Raw genomic sequence first — 21,336 nt, forward strand, 5'->3', positions numbered from 1 at the left:
TTGGAATTTTCTCCATCAACAACGATGAGCTCATGGAGGGGGGGGGGGGGAGGGCGGAGGGGCCCCGCCGGGGGGGGGTCCCGGCCCCAGCCCCCACTCCCGACGCGTTTATTGATCGATCGATTCCATCGCGGGATCGATTCCAAAGCCGCATTGATCGATCGCTGCGCTATCGCTTCGTGCATTGATCGATGGCTCCCGGCCGCTGTCGCCGCCCTGCGCCCGAGGCCGCGCCCTCCCCGCGGGGTCCCCATCGCTGTCACCACGGCCGCTCCTCCCGCAGCGTCCCCGTGCCTGGGGACACAGGCCCTGTCCCCGTGTCCCCATCCCTGGTGTCACAGTCCCTGTCCCCAGTGTCCCCATGCTCAGTGTCCCCAGTGTCCCCATGCTCAGTGTCCCCGTGTCCCCATGCTCAGTGTCACAGTCCCTGTCCCCAGTGTCCCCATGCTCAGTGTCCCCGTGTCCCCATCCCTGGTGTCACAGTCCCTGTCCCCATGTCCCCATGCTCAGTGTCCCCGTGTCCCCATCCCTGGTGTCACAGTCCCTGTCCCCATGTCCCCATGCTCAGTGTCCCCGTGTCCCCATCCCTGGTGTCACAGTCTCTGTCCCCGTGTCCCCATCCCTGGTGTCACAGTCCCTGTCCCCCGTGTCCCCATCCTCAGCGTCCCCGTGTCCCCATGCTCAGTGTCCCCAGTGTCCCCGTGCCTGGTGTCACAGTCTGTGTCCCCAGTGTCCCCATGCTCAGTGTCCCCCGCTGTCCCCATGCTCAGTGTCCCTATGTCCCCATGCTCAGTGTCCCCAGTGTCCCCATGCTCAGTGTCCCCGTGTCCCCATGCTCAGTGTCCCCCGCTGTCCCCATGCTCAGTGTCCCCATGTCCCCATCCCTGGTGTCACAGTCCCTGTCCCCGTGTCCCCATGCTCAGTGTCCCCAGTGTCCCCATGCTCAGTGTCCCCGTGTCCCCATGCTCAGTGTCCCCCGCTGTCCCCATGCTCAGTGTCCCCAGTGTCCCCATGCTCAGTGTCCCCCGCTGTCCCCATCCCCGGTGTCACAGTCCCTGTCCCCAGTGTCCCCGTGTCCCCATGCTCAGTGTCCCCGTGTCCCCATCCCTGGTGTCACAGTCCCTGTCCCCAGTGTCCCCATGGTCCCCATGCTCAGTGTCCCCCGCTGTCCCCATCCCCAGTGTCACAGTCCCTGTCCCCAGTGTCCCCATGCTCAGTGTCACAGTCTCTATCCCCAGTGTCCCCAGTGTCCCCATCCTCGGTGTCCCCCGCTGTCCCCATGCTCAGTGTCACAGTCCCTGTCCCCAGTGTCCCCAGTGTCCCCAGTGTCCCCATGCTCAGTGTCCCCCGCTGTCCCCATCCCCAGTGTCACAGTCTCTATCCCCAGTGTCCCCAGTGTCCCCATGCTCAGTGTCCCCCGCTGTCCCCATCCCCGGTGTCACAGTCCCTGTCCCCAGTGTCCCCAGTGTCCCCAGTGTCCCCATGCTCAGTGTCACAGTCCCTGTCCCCATTGTCCCCAGTGTCCCCATCCTCGGTGTCCCCCGCTGTCCCCCAGGGGAGGCTCCTCAGCTCCTCGGGGCTCCCCAGCTCCCGCAGCCGCCCCCCCTCCAGCAGTGCCACCCTCGGTGCCAGCTGTGCCAGGGCCACCCTCGCTGTCACCAGCAGCACCGCCGGGCCCTGCCCTGGCCCGCGGCCACGCAGCAGCTCCTGCTCCACCTGCGGGGACACAGCGGGGACAGGGGCACACGGGGGGACACGGGGGGACACGGTGGGGATGGGGGACACGGGGGGAGAGCAGGGACCCAGCGCGTGGGGACACGTGGGGCCAAAGGGACATCGGGACTGGGCTGGCGCGGGACAAGGTGACATGAGGAGGTGGGGACCCAGGGGACACACGGGGAGCGTCCTGGGGGATTTGGTGGCCCAGGGGACCTGGCACAGGAGAGCCCAGGGGACACAGGGATGGGAACAGAGGGGACACGGGGCATAGGGGGGACACAGGGATTGGGGACACAGGGGACACAGGGATGGGAACAGAGGGGACACGGGGACCCAGGGGACAAGGGGACACGGGGCATATGGGGGACACAGGGATTGGGGACCCAGGGGACACAGGGAGTGAGGACCCAGGGGACACGGGACATATGGGGGACACGAGGATTGGGGACCCAGGGAGTGAGGACCCAGAGGACAGGGGGACCCAGGGGACCCAGGGGACATGGGAAATGGAGACCCAGGGGACAAGGGGACTCAGGGGACACGGGGCCTATGGGGGACACGAGGATTGGGGACCCAGGGGACACAGGGATGGGAACAGAGGGGACACGGGGCCTATGGGGGACACAGGGATTGGGGACCCAGGCGACACAGGGAGTGAGGACCCAGGGGACAGGGGGACCCAGGGGACATGGGGCATATGGGGGACACGAGGATTGGGGACCCAGGGGACACAGGGAGTGAGGACCCAGAGGAGAGGACATGGGGACCCAGGGGACAGGGGGCATATGGGGGACACAGGGATTGGGGACCCAAAGGACGTGGGGACAAGGAAGGGACCCAGGGGATCCACGGGGACCAAAGGGACACAGGGGCAGGGACACAGGGAGTTTGGACACCTGGAGACCCCAGGGGACATGGGGGACAGCAGCCAAGGGGACACAGGGAGTGGGGACCCAGGGGACACAGGGGACACAAGGACTTATGGGGGTCACAGGGATTGGGGACCCAGGGGACACAGGGGACACAAGGACTTGTGGGGGTCACAGGGATTGGGGACCCAAGGGACACAGGGATTGGGGACCCAAGGGACACAGGGAGTGGGGACCCAGAGGACAGGGAGACCCAGGGGACCCAGGGGACCCAGGACATATGGGGGGACACAGGGATTGGGGACCCAAGGGGACACAGGGAGTGGGGACCCAGGGGACACAGGGAGTGGGGACCCAGGGGACCCAGGGGACGCAGGGGACGGGGCTGTGGGACACAGGGACGGGGCTGTGGGACCCAGGGGACACAGGGGACACAGGGACGGGGCTGTGGGACACAGGGCCGGGGCTGTGGGACGCAGGGCCGGGGCTGTGACCCACCTGGCACCGGGTGACGGGGTCGAGTGCCCTCGTGGGCTCATCCAGCACCAGCACCTGGGGGTTCCTGAGCAGCGCCCGGGCCAGCGCCACCCCTTGTGCCTGTCCCCCTGAGAGCTGCATCCCCCGTGGGCCCACCTCTGGGGACAGAGGGGACACCGTGGGGACACCGCGGGGACACCATGGGGACACCATGAGGACATTGCGGGGACACCATGGGGACACCATGGGGATACCATGGGGACATTGTGGGAACACAGTTTCCCTGCAGGGGAACACCTGCTGTACCTGTGTCACTATGGGGACACCATGGGGACACCATGGGGACACAATGGGGACATTGTGGGGACACAGTTTCCCTGCAGGGGAACACCTGCTGTACCTGTGTCACTATGGGGACACCATGGGGACACCATGGGGACACAATGGGGACATTGTGGGGACACAGTTTCCCTGCAGGGGAACACCTGCTGTACCTGTGTCACTAAGGGGACACCATGGGGACACAATGGGGACACCATGGGGACACAGTTTCCCTGCAGGGGGACACCTGCTGTACCTGTGTCACCATGGGGACACCATGGGGACATTGTGGGGACACTATGGGGACACCATGGGGACACCGTGGGGACACAGTTTCCCTGCAGGGGGACACCTGCCGTACCTGTGTCACCATGGGGACACTATGGGGACACCATGGGGACACCATGGGGACATTGTGGGGACACTATGGGGACACCATGGGGACACCATGGGGACATTGTGGGGACACAGTTTCCCTGCAGGGGGACACCTGCTGTACCTGTGTCACTATGGGGACACTATGGGGACACCATGGGGACACGATGGGGACACCATGGGGACACCTGCCGTACCTGTGTCGTAGCCCTGCGGCAGCTGCTGTGCCCAGCTGTGCACCCCCACCCGCCGCGCCGCTGCCACCACCGGTGTCCCCTCCTTGTGTCCCCAGCCCAGCTTGATGTTGGAGCTGAGCGTGCGGGACAAGAGGGACGGGCACTGCAGGACACCGGCCACCTGTGGGGACAGGGGGGACACGTCAGGGTTTGGCAGGGACAGGGAGGGGACACGCAGAGACACGCGGGGTGGTGGCAGCGTCGTGGTGAGGCTGGCTGGTGACACAGGGATGGCTGGGAAGAACTGCTGGGGACACAGGGTGGCAATGGGGATGTGCTGGGGACACGGGGTGGCATGGTGGCCGTGGCTGTTGGGACAATGGGATAGCCATGGTAACCCACTGGTGACACTGGGGTGGCAGTAAGGACCCATTTGGGGCACAGGAGTGACCTAGAGGTGGCTGCAGGGACCTGCTGGGGACAACAGGGTGGCCATGGGGACACAATGCAGAGGTTTGGTGACACGGGGACAGCAGCAGGGGATGGATGGTGACCCAGGGGTGGCTGTGACCACCCGGGGGTGGCCCGTGAGTGTCACCTGTTACAATGCAGAGGTTTGGTGACAGGGGGACAGCAGCAGGGGATGGATGGTGACACGGGGACAGCAGCAGGGGATGGATGGTGACCCGGGGGAGCCTGTGACCACCCGGGGGTGGCCCGTGAGTGTCACCTGTTACAACGCAGAGGTTTGGTGACAGGGGGACAGCAGCGGGGGATGGTTTGGTGACAGGGGGACAGCAGCGGGGGATGCATGGTGACACGGGGACAGCAGCAGGGGATGGATGGTGACCCAGGGGAGCCTGTGGCCACCCGGGGGTGGCCCGTGAGTGTCACCTGTTACAATGGAGAGTTTGGTGACAGGGGGACAGCAGCAGGGGATGGTTTGGTGACAGGGGGACAGCAGCAGGGGATGCATGGTGACACGGGGACAGCAGCAGGGGATGGATGGTGACCCGGGGGTGGCTGTGGCCACCCGGGGGTGGCCCGTGAGTGTCACCTGTTCCCGCAGAGCGGGCTCCGAGCGCGGGTTCAGGGGGGTCCCGTTCAGCAGCACGGCCCCGCCCGCCAGGGGGCGCAGCCCCAGCGCGGCCGCCGCCAGGGAGCTCTTCCCGCCGCCAGGGGGCGCCAGCACGGCCACGGCCTCCCCGGGGCGCAGCGACAGCGACACCCCCTGGTGGCGGGAACAGGGATCGCACCCGGCACCGCCCCGTGGCCCCAGTGTCCCCCCATGTCCCCTGTGTCCCCCCGTGTCCCCAATGTCCCCTTATCCTGTCATGTCCCATGTGTCCCTATGTCCACAATATCTCCTTGTCCCCCCATGGCCCATGTGTCCCCCCATTGCCCATGCGTCCCCCCATGTCCTCAATATCTCCTTGTCCCCCCATGTCCCATATGGTCCCATGTCCACAATACCCCCTTGTGCCCCTGTCCCATGTGTCCCCCCGTGTCCCCAATGTCCCCTTCTCCCCCCATGTCCCATGTGTCCCTGTGTCCACAATATCCCCTTGTCTCCCCATGTCCCCCCTGTGTCCCCAATGTCCCCTTGTCCCCGCACGTCCGACATGTCCCCCCGTGTCCCCTTGTCCCCCCATGTCCCATTGTGTTCCCATGTCCCACGTGTTCCCCCATGTCCCCTATATCCCCCTTGTCCCCCCATGTCCCATGTGTCCCCCCATGTCCCTAATATTCCCTTGTCCCCCCAAGTCCCACGTGTCCCCCCCATGTCCCCAGTGTCCCCTTGTGGGCATGGCCCATGTCCCATGTGTCCCCCCATGGCCCCAATGTCCCCTTGTCCCTTTATGTCCCATTGTGTCTCCATGTCCCATGTGTCCCCTCCACGTCCCCAATGTCCCCTTGCCCCCCATGTCCCATGTGTCCCCCCGTGGCCCCAATGTCCCCTTGTCCCCCCAATGTCCCCGTGTCCCCTGCACCTTGAGGACTGGCTCGGACCGCCCAGGGTAGGACATCCAGACATCCTTGAGGCACAGCCCTGGAGTCCCTGTGGTGTCACAGCTCTGGGGTGCCACAGGTGACGGTGGCCCTGCGGGTGTCCCCGCCCTGGCCTGCTCCAGCAGCTCCAGCAGCGTCTCAGAGGAGCCAACGGCCTTGGCCAGGATGGGGACATACAGCAGCACAGCCTGGGGACATGGGGTGACATTGGGGAGCTATGGCATGGCCTGGGGGACACAAAGGACATTGGGGACACAGGTGACAGCGGGACATGGGGGGATGATGGGGGGACATGGGGACATGAGGTGACATGAGGGAGCTATGGCATAGCCTGGGGGACACAAGGGACATTGGGGACACAGGTGACAGTGGGACATGGGGGGATGATGGGGACATGGGGACATGAGGTGACATTGGGGAGCTATGGCATGGCCTGGGGGACACAAGGGACATTGGGGACACAGGTGACAGGTGGATATGGGGGGTGATAGGGACATGGGGACAGGAGGTGACATTGGGGAGCTATGGCATGGCCTGGGGGACACAAAGGACATTGGGGACACAGGTGACAGTGGGACATGGGGGGTGATGGGGGGGCATGGCAGAGCCTGGGGACAGGGGGGAGCTTGGGGGAACATAGGGACAGGGACAGGGACGGGGACAGGGACAGGGACAGCAAGGTGGGAATGGGGCTTGAGGGCACGGAGGGGACACAGCAGGGCTGTGTGGGACACTGGGGGGATAAAACACGGCTGGGACAGGTTGGGGACATGGAGAACAGGCATGGGGACATGGATGGGGACACAGGGAGCTGGTGGGGACACCGGGACATAAGTGAGGGAACACAACAGGCTGGGGCTGGGGACACAGGAGACGGGGACAGGGACATGGCCAGGAGAACATGGGGACATCACTGTGAGGATGTGGGGACATGGGGGACACAGCAAATGGGGTTGGGGACAGACTGGGGACATGTACAGGACACGTTTGTCACCTCCACAGCCCTGGTGAACTGCAGCTGGCACATGAGGATGGTGACCAGCTCCCCACGGGTGACACTCCCTGCGGCCACCAAGCGTCCCCCCAGGAAGAGCAGCGCCAGCTTCAGGGCCAGGGCAGGAAACTGGGGACACGGGGACACGGGGACACGGGGTGTCAGGCCAGCCTCCTGTCCCCGTGTCCCCAGCCCCGTGCCACCACCATGTCCCCTTCCCCAGGCCACCCAGCCCCGTGCTCCTCCAGCCCAGGCCACCATGTCCCCATGTCCCCTGGCCCCACGCTGCTGCTCCGCATGTCCTGCCACCCCCGTGCCACCATGTCCCCATGTCCCCTGGCCCTTTGCCACTGTGTCCCCACATCCCCACATCTGCCACCCCCGTGCCACCATGTCCCCGTGTCCCCCGGCCCTTTGCCACTGTGTCCCCACATCCCCACATCTGCCACCCCCGTGCCACCATGTCCCCGTGTCCCCCGGCCCTTTGCCTCTGTGTCCCCTGTCCCCACATCCCCACATCTGCCACCCCCGTGCCACCATGTCCCCGCATCCCCTGGCCCTTTGCCACTGTGTCCCCTGTCCCCACATCCCCACATCTGCCACCCCCGTGCCACCATGTCCCCGTGTCCCCTGCCACCACATCCCCACATCTGCCACCCCCGTGCCACCATGTCCCCATGTCCCCCAGCCCTTTGCCTCTGTGTCCCCTGTCCCCACATCTGCCACCCCCGTGCCACCATGTCCCCGCGTCCCCCGGCCCTTTGCCACTGTGTCCCCTGTCCCCACATCACCACATCTGCCACCCCCGTGCCACCATGTCCCCGTGTCCCCCGGCCCTTTGCCTCTGTGTCCCCTGTCCCCACATCCCCACATTTGCCATCCCTGTGCCACCACCCCCGTGTCCCCATGTCCCTGTCCCCATCTTCATCCCCTGCCACCACACCCAAGGTGGTGCCACCCCTCCATGTCCCCTATTCCAACACTACCACATCCCCACATCTGCCAGCCCTGTGCCACCACCCCTGTGTCCCCATGTCCCTGTACCCATCTTCATCTCCCTGCCACCACATCCAACATGGTGCCACCTCTCCATGTCCCCTATTCCAACGCCACCACATCCCCATGTCCCCTGGCCCTTTGCCACTGTGTCCCCTGTCCCCACACCTGCCATCCCTGTGCCACCATCCCCATGTCCCCATGTCCCCGCACCCGTGTCTTCACCCTCCTGCCACCACATCCAAGGTGACCTCCTGCTGCCACCTCTCCATGTCCCCTGGCCCTTCGCCACTGTGTCCCCTGTCCCCACATCCCCACATCTGCCATCCCTGTGCCACCATCCCCATGTCCCCAAGCCCCCGTACCCGTGTCTTCATCCCCTGCCACCGCACCCAAGGTGACCTCCTGCTGCCACCTCTCCATGTCCCCTATTCCAACACCACCACACCCCCGTGTCCCCGTCCCTTTGCCACTGTGTCCCCTGTCCCCACATCCCCACATCTGCCACCCCCGTGCTACCATGTCCCCGTGTCCCCTGGCCCTTTGCCACTGTGTCCCCTGCCACCACATCTGCCATCCCTGTGCCACCACCCCCGTGTCCCCATGTCTTCACCCCCCTGCCACCACATCCAAGGTGACTCCTGCTGCCACCTCTCCATGTCCCCTGTCCCTTTGCCACTGTGTCCCCTGTCCCCACATCCCCACATCTGCCACCCCCGTGCTACCATGTCCCCGTGTCCCCTGGCCCTTTGCCACTGTGTCCCCTGCCACCACATCTGCCATCCCTGTGCCACCACCCCCGTGTCCCCATGTCTTCACCCCCCTGCCACCACATCCAAGGTGACTCCTGCTGCCACCTCTCCATGTCCCCTGTCCCTTTGCCACTGTGTCCCCTGTCCCCACATCTGCCATCCCTGTGCCACCATCCCCATGTCCCCATGTCCCCCAGCCCCATGCCACCACACCCAAGGTGACTCCTGCTGCCACCTCTCCATGTCCCCTATTCCAACGCCACCACACCCCCATGTCCCCCAGCTCCGTGCCACTGTGTCCCCTGCCACCACATCTGCCATCCCTGTGCCACCACCCCTGTGTCCCCATGTCTTCACCCCCCTGCCACCACATCCAAGGTGACTCCTGCTGCCACCTCTCCATGCCCCCTGGCCCTTTGCCACTGTGTCCCTGTTCCCCAGCCCCTGTCCCCACATCTGCCATCCCTGTGCCACCATCCCCGTGTCCCCATGTCCCTGTACCCGTGTCTTCACCCCCCTGCCACCACACCCAAGGTGACTCCTGCTGCCACCTCTCCATGTCCCCTATTCCAACGCCACCACACCCCCATGTCCCCCAGCCCCGTGCCACCACGTGCCCTGGTCCCCAGCCCCTGCTGCTCACCCCCGGTGTCCCCAGTGTCCCCAGTGTCCCCAGGGTCCCCGTACCCCGCTGGCCCAGAGCCCGGCCGCGTAGGCCAGCGCCTCCCTCTGCTCCAGCCGGTGTCCCTGTGCCAGCTGGCGCCGGACGCGCTCGGTGACACCGGCCTCGTGCCCGAAGGCCCTGACTGTCCCCATGGCCCCCAGGGACTCCAGGGCCACCGCCGTGGTGCTGGCCTGGGCTGCCCGCACCTGCTGGGCCAGCTCCTGGGGACACGGGGGACAGGGGGGACAATGGGTCACACTGGGGACACCCCAGGGTCACCCTGGGGACACGGGGGACAATGGGGTCACACTGGGGTCACCCTGGGGACAGGGGGGACAATGGGTCACCCTGGGGACACGGGGGACAGGGGGGACAATGGGTCACACTGGGGACACCCCAGGGTCACCCTGGGGACACGGGGGACAACGGGACACACTGGGGACACACTGGGGACAAGGGGGTCACCCTGGGGACACGAGGGACGGGGGGGCACTGTGGGGACACCCTGGGGACAATGGGTCACCTTGGGGCCATCCTGGGGTCACCCTGGGGACAGGGGGTCACTCTGGGGACACACTGGGGTCACACTGGGGACAGGGGGGACAATGGGGTCACACTGGGGACACACTGGGGCCACCCTGGGGTCACCCTGGGGACAAGGGGAACACCGTGGGGCCACCCTGGGGACAAGGGGGCCACCCCGGGGTCACCCTGGGGACAGGGGTCACCCTGGGGACACCCTGGGGTCACACTGGGGACAAGGGGGTCACCATGGGGACACGGGGGACAGGGGGCCACCATGGGGTCACCCTGGGGACAGGGGGTCACACTGGGGACACACTGGGGACAAGGGGGACACCCTGGGGCCACCACAAGGATGGGGGGACACGGGACCACCACAGGGTCAGCAGGGGGTCATGAGGGTCAGCACAGGGTCACCAAGGGGTCACGAGGGGACAGGGAGGTCACCAAGGGGTCACCATGGGGACAGGAGGAGGTGACAGAGGGCATGGGGGAAGTGACAACAGGGACAGGGAGGGGACAGGAAGGACTTGGAGTGAACTTGAGGGGCAGGGAGGTGACAAAGGGGATAGGGAGGGGACAATGGGGACAGGGAGGTGATACTGGGGACAGGGAGGAGGGGACAATGGGGACAGGGAGGTGACAGGGAGGTGACATTGGGGACAGGGAGGTGACCCTGGGGACAGGGAGGTGACAAGGGGCCCAGGGAGGTGACAGAGGGCACAGGGAGGTGACGATGGGGACAGGGAGGTGACAGGGAGGTGACAAGGGGCCCAAGGTGGTCACAGAGGGCCCAGGTCGGTGACACTGGAGACAGGGAGGTAACAGAGGGCCCAAGGAGGTGACAGGGAGGTGACACTGGGGACAGGGAGGTGACAAGGGGTCCAAGGTGGTGACCGTGGGCCCAGGGAGGTGACACTGGGGACAGGGAGGTGACAGAGGGGACAGGGAGGTGACAGGGAAGTGACAAGGGGCCCAAGGTGGTGACAGAGGGCCCAGGGAGGTGACACTGAGGGCCCAGGGAGGTGACAAGGGGCCCAGGGAGGTGACAGAGGGCAGAGGGAGGCGCCAGAGGGCCCAGGGAGGTGACAGGGAGGTGACAGAGGGTCCAGGGAGGTGACAAAGGGGACAGGGAGGTGACAGAGGGCCCAGGGAGGTGACAAGGGGCCCAGGGAGGTGACAGAGGGCAGAGGGAGGCGCCAGAGGGCCCAGGGAGGTGACAGGGAGGTGACAGAGGGTCCAGGGAGGTGACAAAGGGGACAGGGAGGTGACAGAGGGCCCAGGGAGGTGACAAAGGGGACAGGGAAGTGGCAGGGAGGTAACAGAGGGTCCAGGGAGGTGACAATGGGTGCAGGGAGGTGACAATGGTGACAGGGAGGTGGGAGGTGACAAGGGGCCCAAGGAGGTGACGATGGGGACAGGGAGGTGACAATGGTGACAGGGAGGTGACAAGGGCCACAGGGAGGTGGCAGGGAGGTGACAAGGGGCCCAGGGAGGTGACAGAGGGCACAGGGAGGCGACAGAGGGCACAGGGAGGTGACGATGGGGACAGGGAGGCGACAGAGGGCCCAGGGAGGTGACAGAGAGGTGACAGTGGGCCCAGGGCGGTGACAGAGAGCCCAGGGATGTGACAGAGGGCCCAGGGAGGTGACAGAGGGCCCAGGTCGGTGACAGAGGGCCCAGGGAGGTGACAGGGATGTGACAGAGTGCCCAGGTTGGTGACAGAGGGCCCAGGTAGGTGACAGGGAGGTGACAGAGGGCCCAGGTCGGTGACAGAGGGCCCAGGGATGTGACAGAGGGCCCAGGTGGGTGACAGAGGGCCCAGGGATGTGACAGAGGGCCCAGGTTGGTGACAGGTCGGTGACAGAGGGCCCAGGTCGGTGACAGAGGGCCCAGGGATGTGACAAGGGGCCCAGGTGGGTGACAGCGGGCCCAGGTGGGCGCCGGTACCTTCTGGAGGCGGCCCACGGCGCGCGGCAGCAGCAGGAACAGCGGCAGCGCCAGCAGCGTGAGCAGCCCCAGCGGCGGGGACAGCGCGGCCACCGTGGCCAGCAGCGCCAGCGCCCGCGCCAGCGCCCAGAGCCCCGGCACCAGCGCGTCCCCCAGCGCCGCGTGCGCCGCCTCGGCGTCCCCGGTCACCCGCGCCGCCACCGCGCCCGCCGTGTCCCCGAGGCGGCCCCCGGGGCCCGGCACGTCCCCCCGCAGCACCGCGGCCACCGCGCCCCGCTGCAGCCGCCGCCGCGCCCGCGTCAGCGCCAGCGCCGCCGCCGCGTCGCAGCCCAGCTCGGTGAGGGCGCTGCGCACATGAAACACAGGGGTAAGAGGGGTGAGAATGAAAAACTGAGAAATATTATTTCTGGGGGGAGTGGGGGGAAAAAAAAGGGGTTGCAGAACTGTGATGGTGGTCACGGGGGTGTTGTGTTGAAGGGAGAGAGGAGGGTTTGAGTCCGTGATTCAGAAGGCTTGATTTGTTATTTTATGATATGTATTGCATTAAAACTATACCAAAAGAGTAGAAGGAAAGGTTCTCAGGAGGCTGGCTGAGCTAAGAATAGGAAAGAAAGAATGAGAACAAAGGGTTGTGGCTGGGACAGCGAGTCCGAGCCAGCTGGGCTGGGATTGGCCATCCATTAGAAACAACCACACGAGCCCAATCCCAGATGCACCTGTTGCATTGCCCAGCAGCAGAAAATCAATGCTTGCGTTTTGTTCCTGAGTCCTCTCAGCTTCTCAAGAGGAAAAATCCTAAGGAAAGGGTTTTTCATAAAAAATGAAAAAAATCTTTTCATGAAAAACCCTTTCCTTAGGATTTTTTCCTCCTGAGAAGCTGGGAGGCCTCAGGAACAAAATGTTATGATAACAACATTGATTATCTGCTGCTGTGGAATGCAACAGGTGCATCTGGGATTGGGCTCGTGTGGTTGTTTCTAATGGATGGCCAATCACAGCCCAGCTGGCTCGGACTCTCTGTCCCAGACACAAACCTTTGTTATCATTCTTTGCTGTTCTATTCTTAGCTAAGCCTTCTGGTGAAACCTTTCCTTCCATTCTTTTGGTACAGTTTTAATGTAATATATTGATGTATAATGTAATATATATTGTAATATATATAATAATGTAATATATAACCATAAAATCATCATAATATATAATATATAATATATAATATATAATATATAATATATGATATATGATATATGATATATGATATATGATATATGATATAATAACATATAATATATAATATAAATCATCATAAAATAATAAATCAAGCCTCCTGAAACACGGGGTCAGATCCTCGTCTCTTCCACCGGCACGGGGGGGGGCATCAGAGAAAAGGCAAAATAACCTTGAGACCAGCGTGCCATGGGAAGCAACCCCACCAAACCCACCAAAAAGACCCCAAAAACAACGAGCCAGCGCAGAATTAAGAGATCAGAGTGATGTCTGGATGAAAAGACCCCAAAAACAACAAGCCAGCGCAGAATTAAGAGATCAGAGTGATGTCTGGATGAAAAGACCCTAAAAACAAGGAGCCAGCACAGAATTAAGAGATCAGAGTGATGCCTGGATGAAAGGACCCCAAAACAACGAGCCAGCACAGAATTAAGAGATCAGAGTGATGTCTGGATGAAGTGACCCCAAAATCAACGAGCCAGCACAGAATTAAGAGATCAGAGTGATGCCTGGACGAAAAGACCCCCAAAACAATGAGCCAGCACAGAACTAAGAGATCAGAGTGATGTCTGGGCAAAAAGACCCCAAAACAAGGAGCCAGCACAGAATTAAGAGATCAGAGCGATGTCTGGATGAAAAGACCCCAAAACAACGAGCCAGCACAGAATTAAGAGATCAGAGTGATGTCTGGACGAAAAGACCCCAAAAACAATGAACCAGCAGAGAATTAAGAGATCAGAGTGATGCCTGGATGAAAAGACCCCAAAAACAACGAGTCAATGCAGAACTAAGAGATCACAGTGATGTCTGGATGAAAAGACCCCAAAAACAACGAGCCAGCACAGAACTAAGAGATCAGAGTGATGTCTGGATGAAAAGACCCCAAAACAACGAGCCAGCACAGAATTTAGATATCAGAGTGATGTCTGGAAGAAAAGACCCCAAAAACAACGAGCTGACAGAGAATTAAGAGATCAGAGTGATGTCTGGATGAAAGGACCCCAAAACAATGAGCTGACAGAGAATTAAGACATCAGAGTGATGTCTGGATGAAAAGACCCTAAAAACAATGAGCCAGCACAGAATTTAGAGATCAGAGTGATGTCTGGACGAAAAGACCCCAAAAACAACGAGCCAATGCAGAATTAAGAGATCAGAGTGATATCTGGACAAAAAGACCCCAAAAACAACGAGCCAATGCAGAATTAAGAGATCAGAGTGATGTCTGGGCAAAAAGACCCCCAAAACAACGAGCCAACACAGAATTTAGATATCAGAGTGATGTCTGGATGAAGTGACCCCAAAGCAATGAGCCAGCACAGAATTAAGAGATCAGAGTGATGTCTGGATGAAAAGACCCCAAAATCAACGAGCAAATGCAGAATTAAGAGATCAGAGTGATGTCTGGATGAAAAGACCCCAAAACAACGAGCCAGCACAGAATTTAGATATCAGAGTGATGTCTGGAAGAAAAGACCCCAAAAACAACGAGCTGACAGAGAATTAAGAGATCACAGTGATGTCTGGATGAAAGGACCCCAAAACAATGAGCTGACAGAGAATTAAGACATCAGAGTGATGTCTGGATGAAAAGACCCTAAAAACAATGAGCCAGCACAGAATTTAGAGATCAGAGTGATGTCTGGACGAAAAGACCCCAAAAACAACGAGCCAATGCAGAATTAAGAGATCAGAGTGATATCTGGACAAAAAGACCCCAAAAACAACGAGCCAATGCAGAATTAAGAGATCAGAGTGATGTCTGGGCAAAAAGACCCCCAAAACAACGAGCCAACACAGAATTTAGATATCAGAGTGATGTCTGGATGAAGTGACCCCAAAGCAATGAGCCAGCACAGAATTAAGAGATCAGAGTGATGTCTGGATGAAAAGACCCCAAAATCAACGAGCAAATGCAGAATTAAGAGATCAGAGTGATGTCTGGATGAAAAGACCCCAAAAACAATGAGCTGACAGAGAATTTAGATATCAGAGTGATGTCTGGATGAAAAGACCCCAAAACAATGAGCTGACACAGAATTAAGAGATCAGAGTGATGTCTGGGCAAAAAGACCCCAAAAACAACGAGCCAGCACAGAATTTAGAGATCAGAGTGATGTCTGGATGAAAAGACCCCAAAAACAATGAGCCAATGCAGAATTAAGAGATCAGAGTGATGTCTGGACAAAAAGACCCCAAAACAACGAGCCAGCACAGAATTAAGAGATCAGAGTGATGTTGGGATGAAATTACCCCCAAAACAACAAGCCAATGCAGAATTAAGAGATCAGAGTGATGTCTGGGCAAAAAGACCCCAAAAACAACGAGCCAGCACAGAATTAAGAGATCAGAGTGATGTCTGGATGAAAAGACCCCAAAAACAACGAGTCAACACAGAATTAAGAGATCAGAGTGATGCCTGGATGAAAAGACTCCAAAAACAACGAGCCAGCACAGAATTAAGAGATCAGAGTGATGTTGGGATGAAAAGACCCCAACACAATGAGCTGACAGAGAATTTAGATATCAGAGTGATATCTGGATGAAAAGACCCCAAAACAACGAGCCAGCACAGAATTTAGATATCAGAGTGATGTCTGGACGAAAAGACCCCAAAACAACGAGCCAGCACAGAATTAAGAGATCACAGTGATGTCTGGACGAAAAGACCCCAAAAACAAGGAGCCAGCACAGAACTAAGAGATCAGAGTGATGTCTGGATGAAAAGACCCCAAAAACAATGAGCTGACAGAGAATTTAGATATCAGAGTGATGTCTGGACGAAAAGACCCCAAATCAACGAGCCAGCACAGAATTAAGAGATCAGAGTGATGTCTGGACGAAAAGACCCCAAAACAATGAGCCAATGCAGAATTAAGAGATCAGAGTGATGTCTGGACTAAAAGACCCCAAAAACAACGAGTCAACACAGAACTAAGAGATCAGAGCGATGTCTGGAGGGGAGGAACAGAGTGCTGAGCCTGCAGAGATGCTGGGAACCTTTGCTGCCCCTCGCCCTGAGCAGAGACCTCAGCTGGAACCAAGGCCCCGAGGCTGGAGAACCCAAAAGTTGGGAAACGTGGGGAACAAACCCCGCTGCTCTGGTGAGGGAGGTGACAACGGGGACAGGGAGGTGGCAAGAAGGGAGGTGGCAAGAAGGGAGGTCCCAAACGGGACCCCCAGCCCTGCCCTTGAGTGCACAAAGCTGCACATTCCTCCTCCTCCTGCTCCTCCTCATCATCACCCTGGGAGCGGTTTGGGAGCCGTGGAGCTTCCCAGCCTTGAGCTGACCACTTTTAATAATGGCATTGAAAGGAGAACAAATCTCCTGGGCTGTTCATTCCCCCCAGTGTCACCCACCTGCCCAGCCCCACCAGCACCAGGGGCCACACGGCCGCTGCCGCGTCCTCCTCCTGCGCCACCCGGTCGGTGACACGGCCTGTGAAATAGGGGGCGGCCACCTCACCTGCGGGGACACAGCACCGGGGTCACCACGGCGGGTGGTGACACCAGAACCGGGGCAGAGGAATGGAAATGGGATCCTGACCCATCCCAGAATTGTGCGTGTCGAGCCCTAAATGGGATCCTGATCCCCCAAACCGGGTGCTCAAAACCTCTGAATTGGGGCCTGACCCACAAATTGGCCTTGTGACCCCCCCACTACAGCCTGAACCCCTCCAGTTATGTCCAAACCCTGCAAATCAGATCCCAAAACCTCTCAATTGGGTCCTGTTATGTCCAAATTGGATCCCAAAGCCCCTCAAAGGGGTCCTGCCATGTCCAAATTCTCCAAATTGGATCCCAATGGCTCCCAAAGCCCCTCAATTGGGTCCTGCCATGTCCAAATCCTCCACATTGGATCCCAAAGCCCCTCAGCTGCGTCCTGTTATGTCCAAATTGGATCCTAAAGCCTCTCAAAGGGGTCCTGTTATGTCCAAATGGGATCCCAAAGCCCCTTAGAGGGGTCCTGCCATGTCCAAACCCACAAATGGGATCCCAAAGCCCCTCAAATCGATCCTGACCCATTCCAGAATTGTGTGTCAAGCCCCAAAATGGGATCCCGATTCCCCAAACCGGGTGCTCAAAACCTCTGAATTGGGGCCTGACCCACAAATTGGTTTCTGACCTCGCTCAAATCAGATTCTGCCGCTCCCAAATTGGGTCCTGACCCCTCAAATTGGCCTTGAAAACTCACATCAGATCCTGCCCCTTGGCCCAGCTATGTCCAAAACCTCCAAATGGGATCCCAAAGACCCTCAAGGGGGACCTGCCATGTCCAAACCCTCCAAATGGGATCCCAAAGCCCCTCAAAGGGGTCCTGCCATGTCCAAATTGGATCCCAAAGGCCCTCAAAGGGGTCCTGCCATGTCCAAACCCTCCACATCAGATCCCAAAGCCCCTCAAATCGATCCTGACCGCTCCCAAAACTGTGTTTTGAGCCCCAAAATGGGATCCCGATTCCCCAAACCGGATGCTCAAAACCTCTGAATTGGGGCCTGACCCACAAATTGGCCTTGTGACCCCCCCACTGCAGCCTGAACCCCTCCAGTTGTGTCCAAACCCTGCAAATCAGATCCCAAAGCCTCTCAAAGGGGTCCTGTTATGTCCAAACCCTCCAGATGGGATCCCAAAGCCCCTCAAAGGGGTCCTGTTATGTCCAAATTGGATCCCAAAGCCTCTCAAAGGGGTCCTGCTATGTCCAAACCCTCCAGATGGGATCCCAGAGCCCCTCAGCTGGGTCCTGTTATGTCCAAATGGGATCCCAAAGCCCCTCAAAGGGGTCCTGCCATGTCCAAACCCTGCAAATTGGATCCCAATGGATCCCAAAGCCCCTCAAGGGGGTCCTGCCATGTCCAAACCCTCCACATCAGATCCCAAAGCCCCTCAAATCGATCCTGACCCATCCCAAAATTGTTTGTTGAGCCCCAAAGTTGGATCCTGATACCCCAAACCGGGTGCTCAAAACCTCGGAATTGGGGCCTGACCCACAAATTGGCCTTGTGACCCCCCCACTGCAGCCTGAACCCCTCCAGTTGTGTCCAAACCCTACAAATCAGATCCCAAAGCCTCTCAAAGGGGTCCTGCCATGTCCAAACCCTCCAGATGGGATCCCAGAGCCCCTCAGTTGGGTCCTGTTATGTCCAAATTAGATCCCAAAGCCCCTCAATTGGGTCCTGTTATGTCCAAACCCTCCAAATTGGATCCCAATGGATCCCAAAGCCCCTCAAAGGGGTCCTGTTATGTCCAAACCCTCCAAATGGGATCCCAAAGGCCCTCAAGGGGGTCCTGTAATGACCAAACCCACAAATTGGATCCCAAAGCCTCTCAAAGGGGTCCTGCCATGTCCAAACCCACAAATGGGATCCCAAAGCCCCTCAAATCGATCCTGACCGCTCCCAAAATTGTGTGTCGAGCCCCAAAATAGGATCCCGATTCCCCAAACCAGGTGCTCAAAACCTCTGAATTGGGGCCTGACCCACAAATTGGTTTCTGACCTCGCTCAAATCAGATTCTGCCGCTCCCAAATTGGGTCCTGACCCCTCAAATTGGCCTTGAAAACTCACATCAGGTCCTGCCCCTCGCCCAGTTATGTCCAAAACCTCCAAATGGGATCCCAAAGCCTCTCAAAGGGGTCCTGTTATGTCCAAATTGGATCCCAAAGCCCCTCAAAGGGGTCCTGCCATGTCCAATCCCATAAATCGGATCCCAACGCCCCTCAGTTGGGTCATGCCACGTCCAAATTGGGTCCCAAAGCCCCTCAATTGGGTCCTGCCATGTCCAAACCCTCCAAATTGGATCCCAATGGATCCCAAAGCCCCTCAATTGGGTCCTGTTATGTCCAAATTGGATCCCAAAGCCTCTCAATTGCGTCCTGTTATGTCCAATCCCACAAATCAGATCCCAAAGCCCCTCAAATCGATCCTGACCCATCCCAGAATTGTGTGTTGAGCTCCAAAGTGGGATCCCGATTCCCCAAACCGGGTGCTCAAAACCTCTGAATTGGGGCCTGACCCACAAATTGGCCTTGTGACCCCCCCACTGCAGCCTGAACCCCTCCAGTTGTGTCCAAACCCTGCAAATCAGATCCCAAAGCCCCTCAAAGGGGTCCTGCCATGTCCAAACCCTCCAGATGGGATCCCAGAGCCCCTCAAAGGGATCCTGTTATGTCCAATCGGATCCCAAAGCCCCTCAAAGGGGTCCTGCCATGTCCAAACCCACAAATGGGATCCCAAAGCCCCTCAAATCGAACCTGACCACTTCCAAAATTGTGTGTCGAGCCCCAAAATCGGATCCCGATTCCCCAAACCGGGTGCTCAAAACCTCTGAATTGGGTCCTGACCCACAAATTGGTTTCTGGCCTCGCTCAAATCAGATTCTGCCTCCCCCAAATTGGGTCCTGATCCCTCAAATTGGCCTTGAAAACTCACATCAGGTCCTGCCCCTCGCCCCAGCTATGTCCAAACCCTCCAAATGGGATCCCAAAGCCCCTCAAGGGGGACCTGCCATATCCAAACCCTCCAAATGGGATCCCAAAGCCCCTCAAAGGGGTCCTGCCATGTCCAAATTGGATCCCAAAGGCCCTCAAAGGGCTCCTGCCATGTCCAAACCCTCCCCATCAGATCCCAAAGCCCCTCAAATCAGATCCTGACCCATTCCAGAATTGCGTGCAGAGCCCCAAAATCAGATCCCGATTCCCCAAACCAGGTGCTCAAAACCTCTGAATTGGGGCCTGACCCACAAATTGGCCTTGTGACCCCCCCACTGCAGCCTGAACCCCTCCAGTTATGTCCAAACCCTGCAAATCAGATCCCAAAGCCCCTCAAAGGGGTCCTGCCATGTCCAAACCCTCCAGATGGGATCCCAGAGCCCCTCAAAGGGATCCTGCCATGTCCAAATTGGATCCCAAAGCCCCTCAAAGGGCTCCTGTTATGTCCAAATTGGATCCCAAAGTCCCTCAATTGGGTCCTGCCATGTCCAAACTCTCCAAATTGGATCCCAATGGATCCCAAAGCCCCTCAGCTGGGTCCTGTTATGTCCAAATCGGATCCCAAAGCCCCTCAAAGGGGTCCTGCCATGTCCAAACCCTGCAAATGGGATCCCAAAGCCCCTCAAGGGGGTTCTGCCATATCAAACCCACAAATGGGATCCCAAAGCCTCTCAAAGGGGTCCTGTTATGTCCAAACCCATAAATCGGATCCCAAAGCCCCTCAAGGGGGTCCTGCCATGTCCAAACCCACAAATGGGATCCCAAAGCCCCTCAAGGGGTCCTGCCATATCCAAACCCACAAATGGGATCCCAAAGCCCCCCAAGGGGGTCCTGCCATGTCCAATTCCACAAATTGGATCCCAAAGCCCCCCAAGGGGGTCCTGCCATATCCAAACCCTCCAAATGGGATCCCAAAGCCCCCCAAGGGGGTCCTGCCATATCCAAACCCTCCAAATGGGATCCCAAAGCCTCTCAAAGGGGTCCTGTTATGTCCAAACCCATAAATCGGATCCCAAAGCCCCTCAGAGGGGTCCTGCCATGTCCAAATGGGATCCCAAAGCCCCTCAAGGGGGTCCTGCCATGTCCAAATGGGATCCCAAACCCCCCCAAGGGGGTCCTGCCATGTCCAAACCCACAAATGGGATCCAAACCCCCCCAAGGGGGTCCTGCCCCCCCGGTCGCGGTCCCCCCGTACCGAGAGCAGAAGCCGACATCAGCCCCCCCACCAGCGTCCATTGCCCGCGCTCGGGGCCCAGCAGGGCCAGGAGGCGGCGAATGGGGGGTGACAGCATCGGGGACACGGGGATCGGTGGGTGCTGCTGTGTCCCGGCGGGTCTCGGTCCGCTCCTGCTGGCTCCCGCTCCTGCTCCGGTCCCGCTCCCGGTTCTTGCCGCCGGTGCTCCCGGGGGTCCGTGCGAGTCCCGGGGGTCCGTGCGGGTGCCGGTGCCGCTCGCAGCGTGTCCCGGTCCGGACCGCGTCGCTGCCGGACGGTGCCGGTGTGGCCGATGCCGCCCCGGTCCCTTCCCGGCAGCCGCCGCCGTTTCCCGGAACGCGCGCGCGGAAAGCCCGGGGAATCCCGGCCTGCCACGCCCACGCCCGAAATAACGCCTGTGATTGGTCAGAATGGAGGTGACATCATCGGTTGCCAGGCAGAGGGGGACGGAGCGGACTGAGAGGCGAAGGAGGCGGTGCCAGGAGGGGGCGGGGTCTGGGCGGGGTCTGGGCGTGAGGGGGCGGAGTCTGGGCGGGGATGGGGCGGGGAGGGGCGGGGATAGGGCGGGAATGGGGCGGGGCAGA

The 21,336-nt window shown here is 59.7% G+C and overlaps 1 protein-coding gene across 2 annotated transcripts; it reads right to left on the reverse strand.

Annotated features, from left to right (window-relative positions):
* Positions 1-25: 25 nt before the first annotated feature.
* On the reverse strand, positions 26-21,125 carry LOC143696424 (antigen peptide transporter 1-like). Of its 2 annotated transcripts, none has more exons than XM_077192556.1 (10): positions 20,735-21,125; positions 16,413-16,518; positions 11,826-12,171; positions 9,377-9,574; positions 6,942-7,070; positions 5,929-6,135; positions 4,995-5,168; positions 3,959-4,118; positions 3,087-3,223; positions 26-309 (listed from the first exon to the last, which is right to left on the reverse strand). In XM_077192556.1, exons 1-10 carry the CDS (start codon positions 20,829-20,831, stop codon positions 109-111), a joined length of 1,755 nt encoding a protein of 584 aa, XP_077048671.1. In that variant the 5' UTR covers positions 20,832-21,125; the 3' UTR covers positions 26-108. The 2 variants fall into 2 exon arrangements, with proteins under 2 accessions (XP_077048671.1, XP_077048670.1); XM_077192555.1 differs by having other exon boundaries at positions 167-1,716.
* Between the last annotated feature and the right edge of the window lie 211 nt (positions 21,126-21,336).

Source organism: Agelaius phoeniceus, chromosome 34 (genome assembly GCF_051311805.1).
Source record: "Agelaius phoeniceus isolate bAgePho1 chromosome 34, bAgePho1.hap1, whole genome shotgun sequence".
In the NCBI taxonomy this organism is placed as follows: domain Eukaryota; kingdom Metazoa; phylum Chordata; class Aves; order Passeriformes; family Icteridae; genus Agelaius; species Agelaius phoeniceus.

Coding starts and splice junctions, on each gene's coding strand:
- LOC143696424 (XM_077192555.1), bottom strand. CDS start 20,831: ATGCTGTCACCCCCCATTCGCCGCCTCCTGGCCCTGCTGGGCCCCGAG. Junction 16,519..20,734: donor GATGTCGGCTTCTGCTCTCG/GTACGGGGGGAC, acceptor GTGTCCCCGCAG/GTGAGGTGGCCGCCCCCTAT. Junction 5,169..5,928: donor GGTCCGAGCCAGTCCTCAAG/GTGCAGGGGACA, acceptor TCCCGCCACCAG/GGGGTGTCGCTGTCGCTGCG.